General features: G+C 40.5%; 1 protein-coding gene across 1 annotated transcript in view; it reads right to left on the bottom strand.

The window, feature by feature from the left end:
* The window catches only part of RELN (reelin), a 285,095-nt gene that overhangs the window by 4,007 nt on the left and 262,154 nt on the right, over positions 1–18,934 (bottom strand). The window contains exons 51-63 of the mRNA XM_066550860.1: positions 18,730–18,884; positions 17,725–17,939; positions 17,273–17,450; positions 16,087–16,262; positions 13,636–13,742; positions 12,980–13,222; positions 12,270–12,445; positions 10,635–10,708; positions 9,643–9,804; positions 8,713–8,870; positions 7,643–7,862; positions 6,435–6,632; positions 5,940–6,038 (exon numbers count right to left, since the gene is read on the bottom strand). Coding sequence (XP_066406957.1) covers positions 5,940–6,038; positions 6,435–6,632; positions 7,643–7,862; positions 8,713–8,870; positions 9,643–9,804; positions 10,635–10,708; positions 12,270–12,445; positions 12,980–13,222; positions 13,636–13,742; positions 16,087–16,262; positions 17,273–17,450; positions 17,725–17,939; positions 18,730–18,884 — 2,161 coding nt within the window. The remainder of the gene's footprint in view (positions 1–5,939; positions 6,039–6,434; positions 6,633–7,642; positions 7,863–8,712; positions 8,871–9,642; positions 9,805–10,634; positions 10,709–12,269; positions 12,446–12,979; positions 13,223–13,635; positions 13,743–16,086; positions 16,263–17,272; positions 17,451–17,724; positions 17,940–18,729; positions 18,885–18,934) is intronic.

Genomic DNA, 18,934 nt, shown 5'->3' with positions numbered 1-18,934 from the left:
ACTAAAGTCTCTTAGTGTTTAGTAGAGCATTACGTTTATTGCATGTTTCCTAAACTACAATTTGAACTACAAGGCAGCAATTTAAAGTTTATGAAAATGGACCAAAGCCAAACTGAGTGAAAAATATGCAGTACACAACCCCAGTAAATACTGATGTCTTTCCTTATTTGTGTGTTTTTAATTGATGTGGCACAAAACAGGAACAAAATAGAAACAAAAAAAATTGAATAACAAAATTAAACATGAAAAAAGCCTTAGAACACAGCAAAAGTATGTCCCTCAAGACTAGGTTTGGAGTAAATTTTGATGCTGAGTTACAAATGCTTTGTTAGGCAGGTACTGTAATGGAAAAAGTCACGTGCTCTGACTGAGGGCTCATATCAATGGCAAATATCCTTTGGCTTTGGTGTAGTCAACACTTGAACCCTGAGCTCAGTAGCTATACTGGTGAGTGGTATCCATTAACTGCAGCAGCACAAAGCAGCTGGGTTATGTGAATAACAGCACTGCCTGGGGACTCTGGTTCTCTGTCCAAGGGGCAGGTTTGGCCATGGCAGATTGACTGGCATACACTGCCTGACTGCAGCTGCATCTCTGTGGTCATTTATTGCAAAAAAAAGTGGGAATTGCCCCTTGGCTGCTCATACAATGCTCTGGGGGCCCTCCATTGGCAGGTCTCACTGTACCCTATCTGAAGCAGATGGAGAAGTCCCATTGCAGCCTTGGTGAAATTCCCACTGCACATTATTCCCACTGGCACAATCTACTGAACAATTTCTGCTAAGTTTAACTTCCCCAATGCTCTCTGAGGAAGCAGTGCAGGATCAGGGCCCTCAAGAGCTAAGTGGCACATCTCAGAGTATAAATGATTTTTCACCAACCCATCATTGACACAACAGCTCTTGTGAAAGAGCTGTAGCTGTAACAGAAACATACATTTAATACTGATTCAGGGAAAGTACTTACCTTATTCTAGTGTAAAACCAATGACAGCAAACAATGAAATACAACACAAGTTAGAAAATGCCTTTCAATGCATGCAGCACTGTGATTAGTCATAAAACCCTGATGAGGTTTAGAGGCAATATAGGACTTTTCATCTCTTTTGAAAATAAAAATTGAACAAATTATTTCCTCAGCTTTCAAATCAATGTTTAGATTTTTATTTTTTATAAAATTCAGCATGCACTTTTTAGAAACATAATAGAAATGTCATAGAAGCACAAACCGCATCATATTAAATTTGGCAAAAATGTTGTGAATATTCAGATAGTCACCTAATGTTTGAACTACTTATGTTCTTTATCATAAATTTGTTGATACTTAATTTAAACGCATTTTTCAAATCTTTGCTTTTTACTAAAAAAAAGGAAGCTGATGAAAATGCTTTTCCACGTGAACACTTGTTAAATCTAGAATATACAATTTGTATTTAACTTCTGGTTAAATCTAGAATATACAATTTGTATTTAATTATTCCAAAATAAGGATAAACATTCTTTGCATCAAATGCAACATAACTTCTCACTAAATCATTTGTGCCAAAAATGTGAGAATATCTCAACAATGAAGAGCATGGAGTGATGGCTATGGAGGGATTCATTCTGTTATCTATCAGTTAACCATAAAATAGTAGGTGGGGATAACATTTCTTGCATTCCTTGTACAACTTATATTCCTTTGGATCACATTACAAGTTTTGGGGTAAAGAAAACAATCTCAGACCCTTAGTGTTCATCTTATAACTATCCTTTATTTCTCAGTACCTTTGACTTTTAATTAAGTTAATGAGATGTCTCTAAGGGCCTGCCCTATACACAAAGAAATGGCAGTTGTGTAATGCACATGCAAGGAGGTGTGAGGTGTGTGTGCAGTGGGCAGGCTGAGAGCTGTGCTTCCAGAGAAAAACAATGTGCAAATGAAATGCAGAATCGGACATGGGCTCTTCTTAGGGCAGAAGTACAGGGGCATAGAAAAACTCTTTCTTAAGCCTGGGATAAAATACTTTCTTATTCTAAGAAGAGCCACATGGAACACATGAGAGTTGGGCCCAAAGCTTTCTTTACGAATGGAGAGAAAAAACGCTGCACTAATGAGGAATAATCAGCACTGGATTATAAAAGGGACTGGACAACTTAACAACTTGCATCCTCTCCCCACCACAGGACAGACATTGACTGTTGTTAAGTTGGCAAGTTCAATTTAATGTATAACATTGTCAACACAGATATTTGGTTTCACCTGTTTAAAAGAGGTGCTCAATTTAAGTTCATTTGCAGCTGCATCACAATCTTAAAAATATTGCTTTTTATTGAGTGATTCAAAGAGTTCATTCAGAAGTGGAATGATTTAAAGTAAGATGCAAAAGCATCCATCTTTGGTCTTTTATATCACTGCCAGGTATTTTGCATGCATGTATAATCTGCAGGTTGATCTTTTTCCCCACAGCAATTTTCTTAGGGGCAAAAAGGAATCAAAGAAATGGCATCCTGAAGGCATGTTTGCTGGTGAGAGGATGGTGGCCCTTGATTCAGAAATTGGTTGAACTGAACAGTGCCATGACCCTGGCTGTGCTTCAGCTGTAGCAGTATCTGCAATATGACTTGGCAGCTAGGCCTGGGACAGAACTGATTGCAAGCCTTTGGATTGCTGAGAAGAGTTGGGCCATGGAGGCAGACATTCACAGATATGCCCCTGGGGTGAGCACTCTAGGGAGGAGCAGGGACATCCCCTGTTTTGGATGGGAAATGAAATCAAGAAAATCCTTATTTTCTTTGCCTTCCTACAGATCAGCTCTGCCTGCTGGAGGTGCTTTCCCTGCAGCCCTTAGCCTGCTCAAGGAGAGCATGGCTCACTTGCCTGGGGGCTGAGGAAAAGCTGGCACAGCATCTAGCTGTGCACCTGGGGGTGCAGGCAGCCAGGCCAACACACAGGCTGGGAAAATGAGACCTCTGTCACCCCACAGGGTAGGGAAGAAAACACAAGAAGAGATGTGTGGAAAGCCAGGAATTTATCTATGTCCCAAACCACACCTCCTAGTGTAGGTTGGCTCCTTGCTCCAACACCTCACAGGCTGAGGCTTGCCTGTTGCGTCAACGTGGGTACACAGATCACAAAGATGAAAATCTAGGACTGAAACCAGAGCCAGTGAGGATAATTTTGATGGCTCTGGAGAGGTGTATGGGGTGTCACCCAGGTGGGTGGTGGAATGCAGGATTGTAAGAGGACTGAATACAGACTGTGTTGGACGTTGACCATCGATGGGTTCTTATCTAGAGATGTTCCTTCTGAGACCAGGCCAGAGTTCCAACAGAAATTACTTCCAATTTAGGAGGCACAGGTATTTCCTAAAGTATCCCAGCTTTGGGATGAATAAGCCAGACAGAAGCCTACTGACTCTCCAATAGAATGACTTCTGACTTCTCCCTATAGAATTAATGGGAAGAGACAAACCGTGGTGAATGGCTCAAGCTCAGGCTGTGCCTCTCTGCAGCCCTGGCGTGGCTATTGCCCACAGAACTCTCCCCTGGCAATCTTGGTGGGAAGGGAGAGCACCCAGAAGACTCTGCCTCCTTCTCTCTTGCTGCAGAGCTGCCTGGGAAAAGGGGATTGTTCTTCCCAGAAGCAGGCAGTGCTTCTGTACCCTTCCTTGGAAAATAAAGGAATATTAAGAATGGAAGCCAAGTCCTATCCCTAGTAGTCACAGTGTGATTCCTGGTAGCCCTGGTGTGTGCAGGATCATCTAGGATGAGTACTAACAGATACTGATCCAGGTTCCCTGCTGATACCCTGAAGCACTTTATGGAGGTGACTGTCTTCATCATTTAACAGGTGAAGAAACTGAAGTGCTGGGGGTAAAGTGATCAGTATGAGGTGACCAAGTGAAATAGCAGAGCTACAGAAGAACCCAGGTGAGAGTATTTATTGATAAGGAAGTTGCAGGTTACTTGCAAATAAATTTGTGGAGGCCTAAAGAATATTTGATGAATTACAATGTGCAGATAGAACTTAAGCAAAACAGAGGAGTTAAATGCAGCTGTCAGGTCTAAGCACATGCCAGTATAGGAACCAGATGCACCATGGCATGGAATTCTGCACTTCCTGAGAGCAGTATGTCTCATGTGTTGCAGTTAGCAGGGACTGGAACTCTACATCTGGCCTTTGGGAAATAAGGTGTCATGGCACTGTGTTTCACAGGGCTTGGTAAGGGAGAAATCAGTCCAGTTTGGTCTGTCTGTCTGTGGATTGTACCAGATGTCACTTGAACAGGGTGGAAATCCTCTGCCTCTAGCCTGATATTTACAGCAATTTTCAGAAGCCCTTAAAGCTCTTTAACAGGACTAAAATAATAAAAGGGAGGAGATCTGTGTGCCCACCTGTTTCCTTCTCTTGGCAAGATGGGATTACTTGCTATGTCCATTCTAGTATAACATATCTCACATGACTTGTTGTTATCACTCAACTTGTGTGTTAAGTCTACAGACTGACAGATCTCATTGTCAGAGAAGTTCTCCACATTTCAGCCTCAGAATAACTTTTTAAAGATCTGTTTTATTCCTACTAATGGCCCCTAATTCAGTGCTTGGATTGATTGGTAACATTATACTTTATTTTTTCTCTTACATGTTTTTTTCCACTCATTTTATTTTTAACTGCAAGGTAGAAAGACTTGTGAATATTTCAGAATGACCAGTTCCCCTTTCAATGGTTTCCTAAACATGGTGACCTTCCTGCAGGCTCATACTCTTCCATATCTTTCCTGATGCAGCATCATACAGCCATTGATTGACTAAACCAGGAATTATATTAATTTCTCTCCTCTGTTCCTTCCAGTTTTAAGCTTAATGTTATGGAAGCAGAGCCCAGCAAGGTGTGTAAAAGCAGTGGAGGGTGTACAGTTACTCAGTGTTGGGACCAGTTTGGTTTGGGGTTGATATGAGTGCCATGCAAGCTGGTGCTTCTTGGTGGAAAGGAGAACAGGACTAACTACCAATCAGACAATTCACTTTTCTACTGTTAAAAAACATTACTTGCAGTGCCTCTGCTAATTCAGAAACCTCATAGCTATAATTACACAGTCTAGAGGTTATCTAAGCCTTATTTCTCCAATGCTTGTTTTTAAATTGTTCAATAAAAAGAATGTTTGAACCTATCTATATGGAGCAGGCTCGCCGCTCTTTGCCAACCACTGCCAGCGATGAGTTCCTGCCCGGGAAGCCACTAGCACTTCACTTCTACTGGAACTAAATTGTTAGAGAAAAAGCAGGTCATCTCTTCGTGGTGCAACACAGGAAAAACGGGTTAGCTGCCAGCGAAACCCATCTCAAGAATGGGAGAATCAGGAGGGTGCAGACTTGGTAAAATCTTGACAAGGGGATGAATATAGAGCTCGGACCATAGGAACCTGATATAGTGAACCCTGTTTCTGAACAGTATCCTTCTTACTAAAAAAAGGAAATGAATAAGGCATTAGTTGCTAACACAAATTTTTAAGAGGCACAACAACATTACTTTGTGCAATGAACAATACAGAAGAATCTTTTTTATCTTTGAAAGGATATAGATCAGCCTTAAATGGCAGCACAGTGTTGAACAAGATATCCTTTCTTATGTCCCAGCACAATCATTTTTTAATAGTCATTGCTGCATTACAGGACCACAGCAATACTTGGAGGTGATAAAGCCCCACTTTCCCTCCTGCATTTTTTCACGATTTTTTCCACATACCCCCCTGCTGTGACACTTACTTTGTGTCCATCTTAACTACTGACTGTTGCAGTCAGGGCAGAGCATCAGGAAAGATAGGATTTTAAAGGTTTCCCTTTCAGAAAGGATTCCCTGGGCCACAATGGTTCTTAATGAGCTTAATACTCATGTCATGCTGGAGAAAGTTCAGTGCTTTCTGAGGTGGGGTGGGATGAGGTGAAGCTGATACTCACAGGACGACTTCTACGTGGTCCAAAGCCCACTGATCATGACCTGTTCCGTTGTGACGGGGCTGCCACCAGCGCAGTAAGACTCCTTTCATTCGTGCCTCCCTGTCACACAAACACAAGAGCCTGTCAGAGCTCCAGACTACTGGTGCTCTGCATATCCCTACCTATCCCCCAACAGGAACTGAGAGCAAAGTCAAATTGTATCTATGTCACTGAGCATCAACATATTGTATGCGTAAAACACTTAATAGGTAAAAATGCGCACAGGTAGGGAGGATTTTTTCTCCTAATCTTCAAAACAAGTATTCTTTCTGGGTTTTTTTAAGTGCATTGATAAACACTAGCCTGGAATTTCTTAATCAGCCTTCCTCTTAAGTCTTCTTCATTGTTTACCCTCTCATCAACCTTTTTTCTTCAACAGTGATGCAAAGATAGGTTATTTTTAGCAGAAATGTAACTTGTGCACTTAGAGGTAATGAAATGTGACTGGGTACTCACAAGGGAACGTTATAAGACACTCTTTGGGCTTGTATAAAGTCCTTTGGCTGATGCTGTGCAATTACTTGCCATGTAATTCCATTATTTACACTGTATTGGAGGAGCACTGCCTTATCTACAGTGTTAGGATCACTCAGATTGGTATTGCAACTGTCTGTTTGTGAAATACTTCCAATTTGCAAAACAAACATGATTTTGCTGTAAAACACAGAGAGAAAAAATATTTTCAATATGCAAAATTATTCAACCAGGAACAATAGTATTTTTAGGTTTATTGCAAAACTTGTAGCATTTTCAAGAATCATTACTTTAACATGCAAAATAAACTGTTCTCACATCTTTAAAACACAGCTCCCCTTTCAAAATAATAGTTTGCTATGTATAATATATTGTTGCAGGCAGGATCCAATTTTGCAATATATCTGCACAAAACTGAGATGGATAAAAATGCAAACATGTAAATGAGTGTATGAAAAGTTTAAGAAGGACAAATAAAGGTTGAATATAAGAAAGTGCCTAAATATATATATATATATATATCTCAATATATATATCATATTCTACGCAGGTGTTCAAGTAAGAAGAGAAGAGCCTGATTTATATCTGGCCCATTGGCCAATTCATCCTGTTTCTAATCTTGCTTTGGACAACTCAATATAAACCAGTTGTGAAAGCTGTCACTCTGCTAAGAGCCAGCACAGGCTGTTTACATTTGTTTTTCCATGGCCAAAGAGGCTCAATAGATGAAAAACATACTCCTGTTCATTGCCAGGTGAATATAATTCTATTTGACAACTGAAATGAGAAAATGACCCTGTAATTGCTAAATAACATCTTTAGTCATAACCATTTGTGGAGGCACATACAAACATGGGATTTGTCTTATCAGATCAGGCACTGGTCCAGGCAGTCTGGTGTCCAGTCTTTGCCAACAGCTTCATTGTCAGTGTTGGCTTACATAGACAGTGCTCTGTTGGGCATGATGAAAACATCTGACCTTTTCATCTGACATCCTCACTCTCCATCTCCCAAATCAAAATCACAAAGCATTTTGCCAACCCTAGTGTTTTCTGCCAGCCACATCCAACTGCATGGCACTGCCAGGTCAGTCCATCCTCATCTGTACTGGCCCACATGGCTGCACATCCATGTGAAGAGTTTCCTTTCTCATGAATTGTTAAAAGAGCTGTTTAGGCTCAAACTATTACCTTGCTCGGGTGAGATCCAGAGGCTTGGTCACAGCTTGTCTTATTTGACATCCGTTAAAGTAGAGCGAATCTCCATGGGCATAGGGTGCCAGCTGTCCACATCCATTCCCTATCACTCCCCCCTGAATGGTTTCCCAGTTTATTTCAGTGACTCTTTCAGACTCAAAATTATCTTTAATATAACTTGGCAGATCATGGCTAAAAACAGAGCAGTCATCACCTAAAAATGACACAATGAAGTTGTAAAATATGCAAAAAATAGAAAGAATGGAGAAAATTGAGTTACAGGTCATTGTAATTCTTTTCAAGGTTGTGACTCAATATTCAGTGTGAGGACAGCCTGAATATATTTCAGCAGATCCATTAATAACGTGCACATTGATATACAGCAGTCATTTTTACAAAATTGAGGCTGAGTCTAATTTTTACAGCAGTATAACTTCAAGAACTGCAATACAATTTCTCCTGTTTTGCACTGATGCCAATAGGAGAAACCCAACCCAATTGTGGGTTGAAGGCAAATATGTCTAAAAACTCGGAAGGGATCTGATCTTATAAAGTTATGAGGCTCTCCTGGAAGACATTAAACACTGGCTCCACTCCCACAAAGCACTTAGAGCTTACCAAGGGCACTCAGGTACCATTAGACATGAGCTTAGCTGCACTGAGGGCTTAGAGCAGAACACTCTGTGCTGATGGGGCACAGAGTCCCTTACAGATGCCAGTCACCAACATCTGGATCCCATTTGCACATCCTCTGGGATGCACCCTTGGAAGGAGCATGGGGTGGAAGCCAATTCTGGGTAATCAAGTAGCCATGTTCTGCCTTCAATGAGGGCTGGGTGGACTTTCCATACTGTGCCAAGTGGGAGAGACTCCTGGCTCAATATGGAAAGAGTAAGGAGGGGGAAAAGCTATTATTTGGAGCCCTGACAAATTATTAATTTTGGATTTTTACTCAGACATTCCAGTGATGAATTTGGACATGATACATCACTTTGTCTTTTTGTTTAATTTTGAGCTGGACTAGACTGTAGTAGATGTACAGAAGAGAAATGAAGAAATGGAACCTTGGAATCCTTCGTCACAGATGCAGATGGCTCCAGTTGTGCAATACCCATGGCCACTGCAGAGCTTTGGGCACGCTTCCCCAATGTACACGTGATCGATTGCCCAGCTCTGCTTCTCCAGTTCTTCTCCCTTCTGAATCCACCTGAACTGGGTTGCACTGCAAATATCAACATCCAAACACTGCATCAGGATGCATAGCAATTAAACACACCTGTACAGTGATGTTCTAATACACCAGCAGCAAATGTAACCAAAAATGCTACATTTGCTGACTTCTCTAATGTGAAGTCACAGCCCCCTCATGTGAGGGGAAAAGACCCAGCCTGCTACATAATTGGCAGAAGTGACTTCTATTAACAAAAAGCTTCCTGAAGAGCATTAGTTATTGTATTTGCAGGGACCCTTGTGGCAGGGAGAAATGATGAATCTGACTCCATGTTCTCAGAAGGCTCATTTATTACTTTATAACACTATTAAAGAATACTATACTAAGCTATACTAAATAACACAGAAACGATACTTACTGAATGCTAAAAAGATAATAATGAAAACTTGTGACTCTTTCCAGAGTCCCGACACAGCTTGGCCCTGATTGGCCAATAAGTCAAAACAACTCACACCAGAATCCAATGAAACAATCACCTGTGGGGAAACAACCTCCAAACACATTCCACATGTGAGCACAACACAGGAGAAGCAAATGAGATAAGAATTGTTTTCCTTTTCTCTGAGGCTCCTCAGCTTCCCAGGAGAAAAATCCTGGGCGAAGGGATTTTTCAGAGAATGTGAATTCCACAATTAGTAATGTATCAAATTTAAATCCGCAATAAGGAGTAATTTTTAATTCACCAATTGTTCCTAGTAAACCATGCCAGCAAGACAGCTGTCATTTTATAGGTCCACAGTGAGCTAACCTTTCACGAGCCTACCTGGATGAGACATGGTCAGGCAGCTGGATAGTTATTCTTCTCCACATGGAGCTGTTGACAGAGTTATAGATGGTAGCTTCATGGAATTGAAATGGGGAGCAGCCAATGCTATTAGATGAAGAAGGAAGGCAGTGTGTCTGGACGAGTTGCCATGAGTCTGTCCTATAGGAAGCAAAAAAAAAAAGAGAAAAAGTTTTAGAACAACTGAAAAAATAATGAAAAGAAAACAGATTATTTCTAAGGGTCATGACATTGCCTGTCTTACTAAAGAAACAAGAGATTGTCAGCAATAGTTTCCATGCTCTGGAGCCACAAATAAACAAGAGGTGAGAGGTCAAAGCACAGGTGCAGCCAGGGGGATGTTTGAGTGTTGTGGAGCCCTTGGTGGTGGTACTCCCAGCAGTGTGGTACATACAGCTGCTCTGGGCTGCGTGACAGGATTTATTTAGGAGGCAGCTCCTTAGCCTTTTTTCTTACAGTGTTCATAAGAGTCCCAATAGAATTTGCTACATTTTCACTCACAGCTTTTTGAGCACAGAATATACCTTCATTTTTACAAATTATAACATGGTGCTATTCTACAGCTCATGAGGCAGTGTTATTGTTAGCTAGTTAGAGACCAATTTGGGGTTCAGTAACTCCCAATTCATGACAGCTTGGTCCTGTATCCTACTAGTTTCCTGCAAATGTGTTTTCCTGTGAGCACATTTTTAAGAGGAACATGCTCATGATTGTAACTACAAGCTCAATGCCATGAATCTGTCAAGGTCTGGGATAAAATATAAAGAGAATTTATGGGAGTTATGTAGACAAATCCCAGTGCTTGCACATGGGCTTTGTTCAGATTCTGTTACAACATGAATAGCAAAGCATATTACAATAATTCATGCTACAACATGAATAGCAAAGCAAAGCTTTAATAAATAGAAGCTCTCTACATTTTTAATGTCATACTATTTTTTTTCAGGTCTGTGTATTCTGCTGTCATTTACCTGGCATCCTTTGTATACTCCAGCATCACTGAGTGGAGGTCCCCACAAGAATTTGCCTCACAGCCAACCACGATCTATAGCACAAATAAAATCAACTGCTATAACAAGTCAGGTAGACATTTAAAGTGATATATAATCAAGTTATGTTCTCATTTTTTTGTTTCTTTATTATGGGTATGAGGGATTATCAACTTAGAACTTGGGTAAAATCCATCAAAAGTGGATGGAAAACAAAGGACACAGTACTTCAGATACTGTTTTTATTTAAAGAATTTTACTTCCTTGCTACTGTTTTTTCCTAACAGAATCCTAACGCTTCATTTCTAAAGTCCAAATTAAATATCTAAACAAACATTTTTTCTGAAACAAAATATATGACAGTTCCTTGGCATTTCCAAAAATGAAGCACCTATGAAATTTAAAATTCATAATGATAAACATGTGGACATAAACTTTAAATCAGTCCAATTTAGGAACAGAATTTTTCTATTTAAAACAATAGACATATTTGTTCCATATTACAGTAGAAAGATTACAGTACCCAGTGTACATTACAATGCTAAATTTCAAAACCAAACAGAAGCCATGCTAGAGCTGGGTTCTTAGTTTAGAAATAAAATCTTTGCTGTGAGCAGTGAAGAAAAATGGGGAGAAGGTCAGGAAAGAAAATCTCTGCAGTGAGAGTTTAGTAATATGAACTATTAAATGCTGATGGTTTATCCAAATTTTGGTCTTAAAATAGAGGAAAAAGATGATAGGCTGGGTAAAATAAGCATCTTGGAGGCAGTCTTGACATTCAATAGTAAAAAAATTCAGAGACTCCTCTTGTATATAATTTTTTTGGCATGCTGAGTGGAGAAGCAGTGCTTTAGGGATTATGTTGGACAGTCAATATAAAATAGGCAGTGACGTTGAGAAAAGGTGAAAATATTGATCAGTGGAAGATGGTAAATTCTGGAACTATCTTGTTAAACAGAAGAGCAAGAAAAAAACATAATAAGAAAATGGATTAGTATTTTGATAACCCTACTTTCATGTTAGTTCCTAGTTTAAGACAGGGTACTTGGGGAGCAGCCAAGAACATTTCTGGAAAACAACTACTTGTTGCCTTTGGCACTGGGTAGAATTCTACGTCAAATCAAATTAAAGTACTCAGAAATGTTTCTCTGATGGTTTAGGCCATTTGTCATGACACAAGGAAGTAGAAGGGGCACTTCTACTTGAACATACTTTCATTTTCCATATGATGCTCTTCTCAAGCCTTCTCCCTTACTTTTTCTGTTCCTTCACAAATTAGGGGAAAATTATTCTGCATGGCATCTATTCTCACCTTAGAAAATGAATCCTACTGTATCTGATGATCCAGTCATTTCAGGAAAAAGGTATTAGACTTCCAGTTCCTCTGACTAACCCCAACAGCTTACAGACAGTCAGAATATTTTGACATTTTACATTCATGCAGCCCTTCATGTTCTCATTACCTACACTTCATATTTTCCTTTAATTTCTAGAAAAAAATCACTATTAATTATTCATCCAATTGAGCATCCTAGTTGGAAGAACAATAATTTCTGGAGACACATTAGATGAATTTTCATTGTGTTCTTTACTTTAGAGAGAGAGAACATTTCTTACTTTAAACTGCATCATGTATCCTGGCTGTATAATGAGCTCCCTGGAGGACAGGATGTTGTGTGTTTTATCCTTTTTCTTATTTGGCCAGTAGAGATGGAATGATGGATTTCCACAGAACCCTGCAGTTCTGACTGCATTAGGGTAAAAGCTCCAATTTTCTTCATGAGAGGTGCCTTCTATAAAGATGAGTTAAATAAAATTACTGCACTGTCTTGGTAAACATCAAGGCTTAGAAATGAATCCACAGAATCACTTGACAGAGTACTTTAGTGATATGGACACTACATTTATGCTATCTGTAATGACACACAGTAGCTACAAAGAGAGAGACATAAAAAAGACATTCATCGCCAGAGAGGTAATTATAGCATTTAAATAACAGTACTTTTAAAAAATATGAAGAGATAAAAGCATAATACCAGAAATTTAAATGAAATGAGTTGGAATGAAAGAAAATTTTTTATGTGTGCAAACATGTGCACACATATACGTCGGAATATACATGTGTGTATATATATACATACATATATATATATATTTACACACTTCTATGAATAGCATGAAGAATAGCATATAAACAGCATTAGTCTACAAAGTGAAAAATGTGCAGAGTTAAAATAAAATAAAATCCGCTTGCAAGCTCACAGGGCTCAGGTAAGACAAGAACAGATAACGCCAGACCACAGATGAGCTGTGGCAGCCTGTTTTACCATCATCAAAGGTGTCCACCAGCTGGCTGGGGTTGATCTCTGCTCCCCCAATGAGGATGTTGTCCAGAGCCCACTGAGCCCGCTCGGGGCCGGGCACCACGATGCCGCTGCTGAGGGTGAAGGGCTGCCACCAGCGCAGGCGCGTGGTGTTGGTCAGGGCGTGCTCGGGGAGCAGGATGTAGTCGTGCCTCACTGAGATGTACTTTTGGTAATCCATCTCGTGGAGCAAAGTCCAGGATATCCCTAGAATGAAAAGATGCAGGTTTAGTGATATAAAACCAAGCATATGGTAGAATTTTCTAGAGGATTAAAATAATAGGAAATAAAAAGTAATGGCTATGGTCTTCTGATAGAGCTTAACTTCTAAGGATAGTTGGCAACTGTTACTCACTCCAAGAGTAATCTTGCAATTGTAAAAAGGAATAATCAGCTTGGGTGGAAGCCACTGATTACTGAAATAAGGCAGGAAGATTATGGAAAACTTCTGAGCAATAGATGGAACTTTTAGATGGGGAAAAAATCTTCACATGGACAAAAATAGCTTTGCAATTAAGAATTAGCTTTTTATTTTGGATCTCTGACAACTTGTCAGGTATTCATGGTGGGTGGATACAGAACCAGACTGTAGCTCAGCTGTGAATACAGTATGTACTTGCCTCCATCAATGGAGTAGTCTAGCAGCACTCCTTCCTTTCTGCAAGTCGGTCTGTGGCATGTTGTCATGTTATTTTCACTCCCAATTCTCCCCCAGTACTGCAGAAACCTAAGAGTAAATGTATATGATCACATCTGTTAGACTTGCACGAACAGAGGTTACTTTCTGTTAACAGACATGCTGAAATTGTTCCAAATCCCAGCATTTTTAGCAAATAACATTGATACACAAGTATTACAAAGGTTTTCATGGAAAAATTTTCATGGGAACCTCATGGAATTCAACTAAGAACTGTCCCTGGGAGTAACCCATTGCAAATATACCAGCCAGGGACAGACTGAATGGAAGCTGCTATGCTTAGAGTTCCCTGAGATTCCTGGTGGAATGGGAGCTCACCATGTGTTAAGGTGCCCTTATATCAATGAAGGACAGATAAAATGAGGCAAGGTTGGAACCAGAGCTCAGAGCCAGAGGTCATACTCTGAAAAAAATAGGAAGTTCCAAATGGATTTAACGGGAAAAAAAAAAGAAAAATAATCACTCAGAGTAACTGAACACTACTACAAGTGTTACAGTACAGACAGACAGTAGGATCTCTGTTCTTGGAGGTTTTTAAAGATCCAATGGGACAAATTTCTGGGCAAACTGCCCTAAATTCCGTGTTACCTGGCTTTGAGCATGAGGTTGGACTAGAGACTCCCTGAGGCCCCTTCCTTCCTGTAATTCAGCAAAATTGCAAAATTTAAGAAGTCAGAGTGTGTGGCTTCATTAAAGCCATATGGTCAAGAGAAATGATGCTGAAGTTGTCCATGTCCTGTCCTTAGCCTGTCTAAACTGACAGAGTTCCATTGCTTTTCTGATAAGTCATCCTTTCCAACAGCATAGAAATGGAATGGATCTTGTATGGGCACCCAGGAGAGAACAACCAGCAGAGGTTCTGCTCTGAGCTCAGTGAGAGACACAGCTGGTGCCTCCAGGGGTGATGCCCTGGTGACTGGTGTCTTGCCTCTTTACAGGACAGAAGTTGCTGATTCCATGGCATTTCTGGACAAAGAAATGCTTCTGCTTCACATGGACTTGTCAGACCCTTTCCACTGTGCTAGGGTGAGCCTTGTGACTCATCTGAAAGCATCAGCACCTTGAGAATCATAACGCCAGTGCCCTGGGAATCATAATCTCCTCAGTGTCTATTTTGTTATGGTGAGGGTTCTCAGGGTCTCTCAGACTGTAGGTGTCTGGATAGCAAAGTCTTGCTAAGCTCCATCTGTCTGGGTCAATCAGGCAGGCTCCCAGCCACAGGCAATCGTAGCAAGCAGCTCAGCTCCTAAGTGAGATCAGCTCTTAGTGATTTCAGCTCTTTGCTTGCTAAGTGCCTCGGCAGACATAGGAGAGAGAGGAGAAGGCTGTATGAGGTTCCACAGAGGTGTCTTTATTGGCAGCTTCTGCAAAGGGTGACAGTGACAGCTCTTCTGCTGAACAGCACAGAAATGGGGGTTTATGTAGGGTATATAGGGATTTTGGGAAACAGTCCAATAGTAAGGGTGGAGGTGAAAGTGACTTAGGGTCTTACAGAGAGAAAACGAAGGTCTGAAGGCAGAAGAGGGGCTTCTTTGGTCCAGTCATCATGACTAGGCATTTCCTATCTTAGGCAACTTGTTGGAATTCAGGACATCCCTCTGGCTGTCCTGGACTGCCAAGACCCCTGCCAGGGGGCTCAGAAACCCTGGCACAGAGCCCAAGACGCCTGTGGTTTTGATTTTGACCCATGGAGCAAATGACCAACCTTATATGAAGATCTGCAAGCCACGACAGTTTAAGTAGAATGATAGTGAATTTATCACGGGGTGAAAAATAGATTTTTGGGGTTTTTAGAATGGGGTTCAGGGGGCAAGATGGAGGAATCTGGGTGTGTCCTGCCTTTCTCCTTCTTCTTCTTCTTGGCCTCCATCTTCTGCTGTGATGTTGTCACTTTTAGATTGGTTTAGAGTAGAAGCTCACTGTCTAACATAGGTATTGGTAAGTCACTGTAAATATTGTACACGTAGTTTTTAGTATAAAAAGATAACACCGCCCCGGGGGCAGGCAGAGTGCCTCTGACTGTCCTGCTGAGCGGACCTTGGCAGGTCAGGAGAAAGAATTTTATAGATAAGATACAATAACCAACCTTGAGACCAAGAAATTAAGAGCTCTTAATTAAGAGCTCTTAACACCTTCTTTGACCACCAAGCGGGGAAAAGAGACTTTCTAACTTATCTCGGGGTCACTCTGACCAGCTAGAGACCCCAAGAGCAAATGACCACCAGGGAGGCCCTGTGGCTGCTACAAGCGTCTGCCTCAGGTGGTGCTGCTCCTGTGGTGGCCCAGGAATTCCTTGAGCTACCAGCTGTGCTGCCTGCTGCTTTGCAGTGTATGACAGAGCTCCCCGTGACAATGACACAGAACCATGACCTACTTTGCCCCGCGCAGGTCCAGGTCCTGAGTGACAGCCTGCCTCACAGTTGCACCTCCAAAGTACAGAGTTGTGTCTTCTGCCAGAATTCCACACTCAGTACAGGTATTTCCACCTTCTAAGGACATCCATAAATCTGGTTTAATTTCCTCATTGTCAAAGCGCTCTTTCAGGAAGGTCTGTAAGTAAGGCATTTAACATAAAGCACAGGTAAGTAAGATTTTAAGTTTTTTTGACAATCACAGCTGGAACTGACCTAACATGTTTGAAGGGCTCAAGAACACTAAATGTTTCTCAGGTTAACTGAGCATAATTACTTCTGGCTGAATATTTAGCCACTTCAACTGAATTGGCTAAATGTGAAAATATATTAGGGCTGGATTTTAACATACTCGGGAGGTAATGCAGCATGTGCAAATGAATGAACATGTTGAGTTTGTGTGGCAAGGTTTTGATGGCAGAGGGCAACAGTAGGGGACTTCTGTATGCATGTGAGAAAAAATATTCTATATCTTTCCTCAGCAAAACCAGAGATCCTGGCATTAAGGAGTTAGCAGTTAAACTCCCCTAAAATTGCTACCATTTTATCCCAAGTGTCCTTAATATGATGATATAATTAAAAATTGCAAACAGAAAATTATATTTGTTCATGTAGTTAGTATTTCAGATGAACAACAGAAGGTTATAATAATTCAAATTACATGACAACTGACAAGTTAGGTTTTTTTAACTTTTAAATTAGCAATATCTAACTAGAGTCCACTTGATTGTTATTGGGTAACATGAGTAACAGCCAAACAGCCATGTGAATTAATTTTCTAATTTTATGCCATTTTCCTTTATTCTCTACTTCAGTAAGCTCTTTCACAGTAAAGACAATATTTCTAGTTTGTTCAAATACAACCACATGTGCAAGGGTGATTTACATCCTATAATGATAATTAAAAGATGAACAATGAACTTTATCAGCTTTTTCAGGCTAAGTGTTATTTTCAAAGCAACAAACCCATTCTTGAATAATGCAGTAATAGTTTTGTTAAAAAATTGATGGAAGGGCTGAAAATTCGTTTGAATGTCTTCAGGCTGACAGGAATCAAAGCTAAATTTCCAGTGAGATCAATCTCTCCTCTCTCTCCTTCCCAGTCAAACACATGCCAAAATTCATTCTTAAAACATGCAATAAAATTACCTTCAGTGTCTGGGTCAGGTAGCAGTTTGGACCCGAATACCCAGGATCACAGATGCATTGCTCATTCAGGCAGTCTCCATGACCTCTACAGTTTTCCAGACAGCCAGGGCCCAGATAGAAATTATCAATGGCCCACTGCATATCTGAGTATTTCTGGTAGAACCGAAACCTCACCGGACTAGATATAAAGGAATGAAGAAAAGTCATAAAACAACTTTGCTCAATTGAAAAAAGGTGATTAAACACAATATAATCATGACTGTACTATCTTCTGAGCTTCCACAAATAGTGGAAGTACCTATTGAAATGGATTTTTTTAGATATCCATAATGTAATGAACATCAACACGAACAATGCTATTTGCAATTTCCTTGAAAGAAAATGAATAGGCAGCTGTCCTGTTGTGTTTCCAGGAACTCAAAAGACAAAATGAGTAACAAATTCATACTTACTTGCCCACAAGGCTTTCAGGCAGTGTGTAAGTTACTCTTTTCCATCCTTTTGTAGGAAAGAAGACAGACGGCTGTGAGACACTCCCAGAACATTTTGGATCGGCTGGTAAGCACTGAGGTACTAAGTAACTCCAGCTAACACCAAAGTCAGTGGAGTACTGCACATGGACCTGATTTTGTGCAAGTTTTTCTGAGGGTTTACATCCAACAGACACCTAATAAAAAAGAAACCATCAGTAAGTAAGAATCATTTGTGGTGGGCAAGTTTAAAAACATGTTTGAACCTGAAAACTGACTGGAGAATTTTGCTTGAAATGACAGCAGTAACAGTGCCTGTATGGTACCAGTCACCTGCAGATCTCTTTGATATTCTCAAGACTGAGAACAGACAGTATGTTGTGAATTTTGTTTTCTTCTAGATAGCTCACATTTCTGGATTTCCAGGTTTTGACACTTGTGCCTTAGACATTTGTTATGTGCCAGTGCCACATAACAAATAAAGTTAATATCCCCTCCCACACAACCTGAGATTTGAATATTTCAGGGAAGGTCACAGATTAGGGAGACCATCTTTATGGATGGATTTGCAAAGGGTTCTTGTAATTTCCATATATTGCTGGGTTATTTCCTTAATTTAGTAAAGAGGCGTACGAAGGCCAGCTTGGATGCAGGTTTGATGTGAGTGCATGACAACCCAGGAGCAGAGTGAACTACTGTGGATCTGCTTCTCCCTCACCAGCAGATGTAACAAAATAGGCACCTGGTAGATCTGCAATATCTTTATTACACGATGTCCATAGAAATGCAGTGCTGGAAGAGAAGAATGTGTCACATCTGAGACCAACACAGAGTAAGTGAGAAAAATTAGGATGGCCTAATAACAACATTTTTCCCAGCAGGGAATGGCTCCTGTGTAGGCCTATACATCATCCTTCCTCCTGAAAGATCTACTTAGACCTGGAACAAAGCGTGGTTTTGAATAAGTTTACTGCAGACAGATTTTACCTTGAACTGCATAATCCAGCCTTCTGTAGGAGTCAGGTCGTGGGTGACTGCATAGACCTCTCTGCCATCGTGGCTCCCACATATCATCACACCATCAGGAGAATCACAAAATCTCTCAACTGAGCAATCATCATGGAATAACCAGTGTTCATTCACTTGAAAATAAATGGCAATGTCAGTAATATACAGTGACAATATAAATTAA

The sequence above is a fragment of the Molothrus aeneus genome, chromosome 5 (assembly GCF_037042795.1).
Source record: "Molothrus aeneus isolate 106 chromosome 5, BPBGC_Maene_1.0, whole genome shotgun sequence".
Taxonomy (NCBI): domain Eukaryota; kingdom Metazoa; phylum Chordata; class Aves; order Passeriformes; family Icteridae; genus Molothrus; species Molothrus aeneus.
This window is presented reverse-complemented; position numbering and strand designations above follow the sequence as displayed.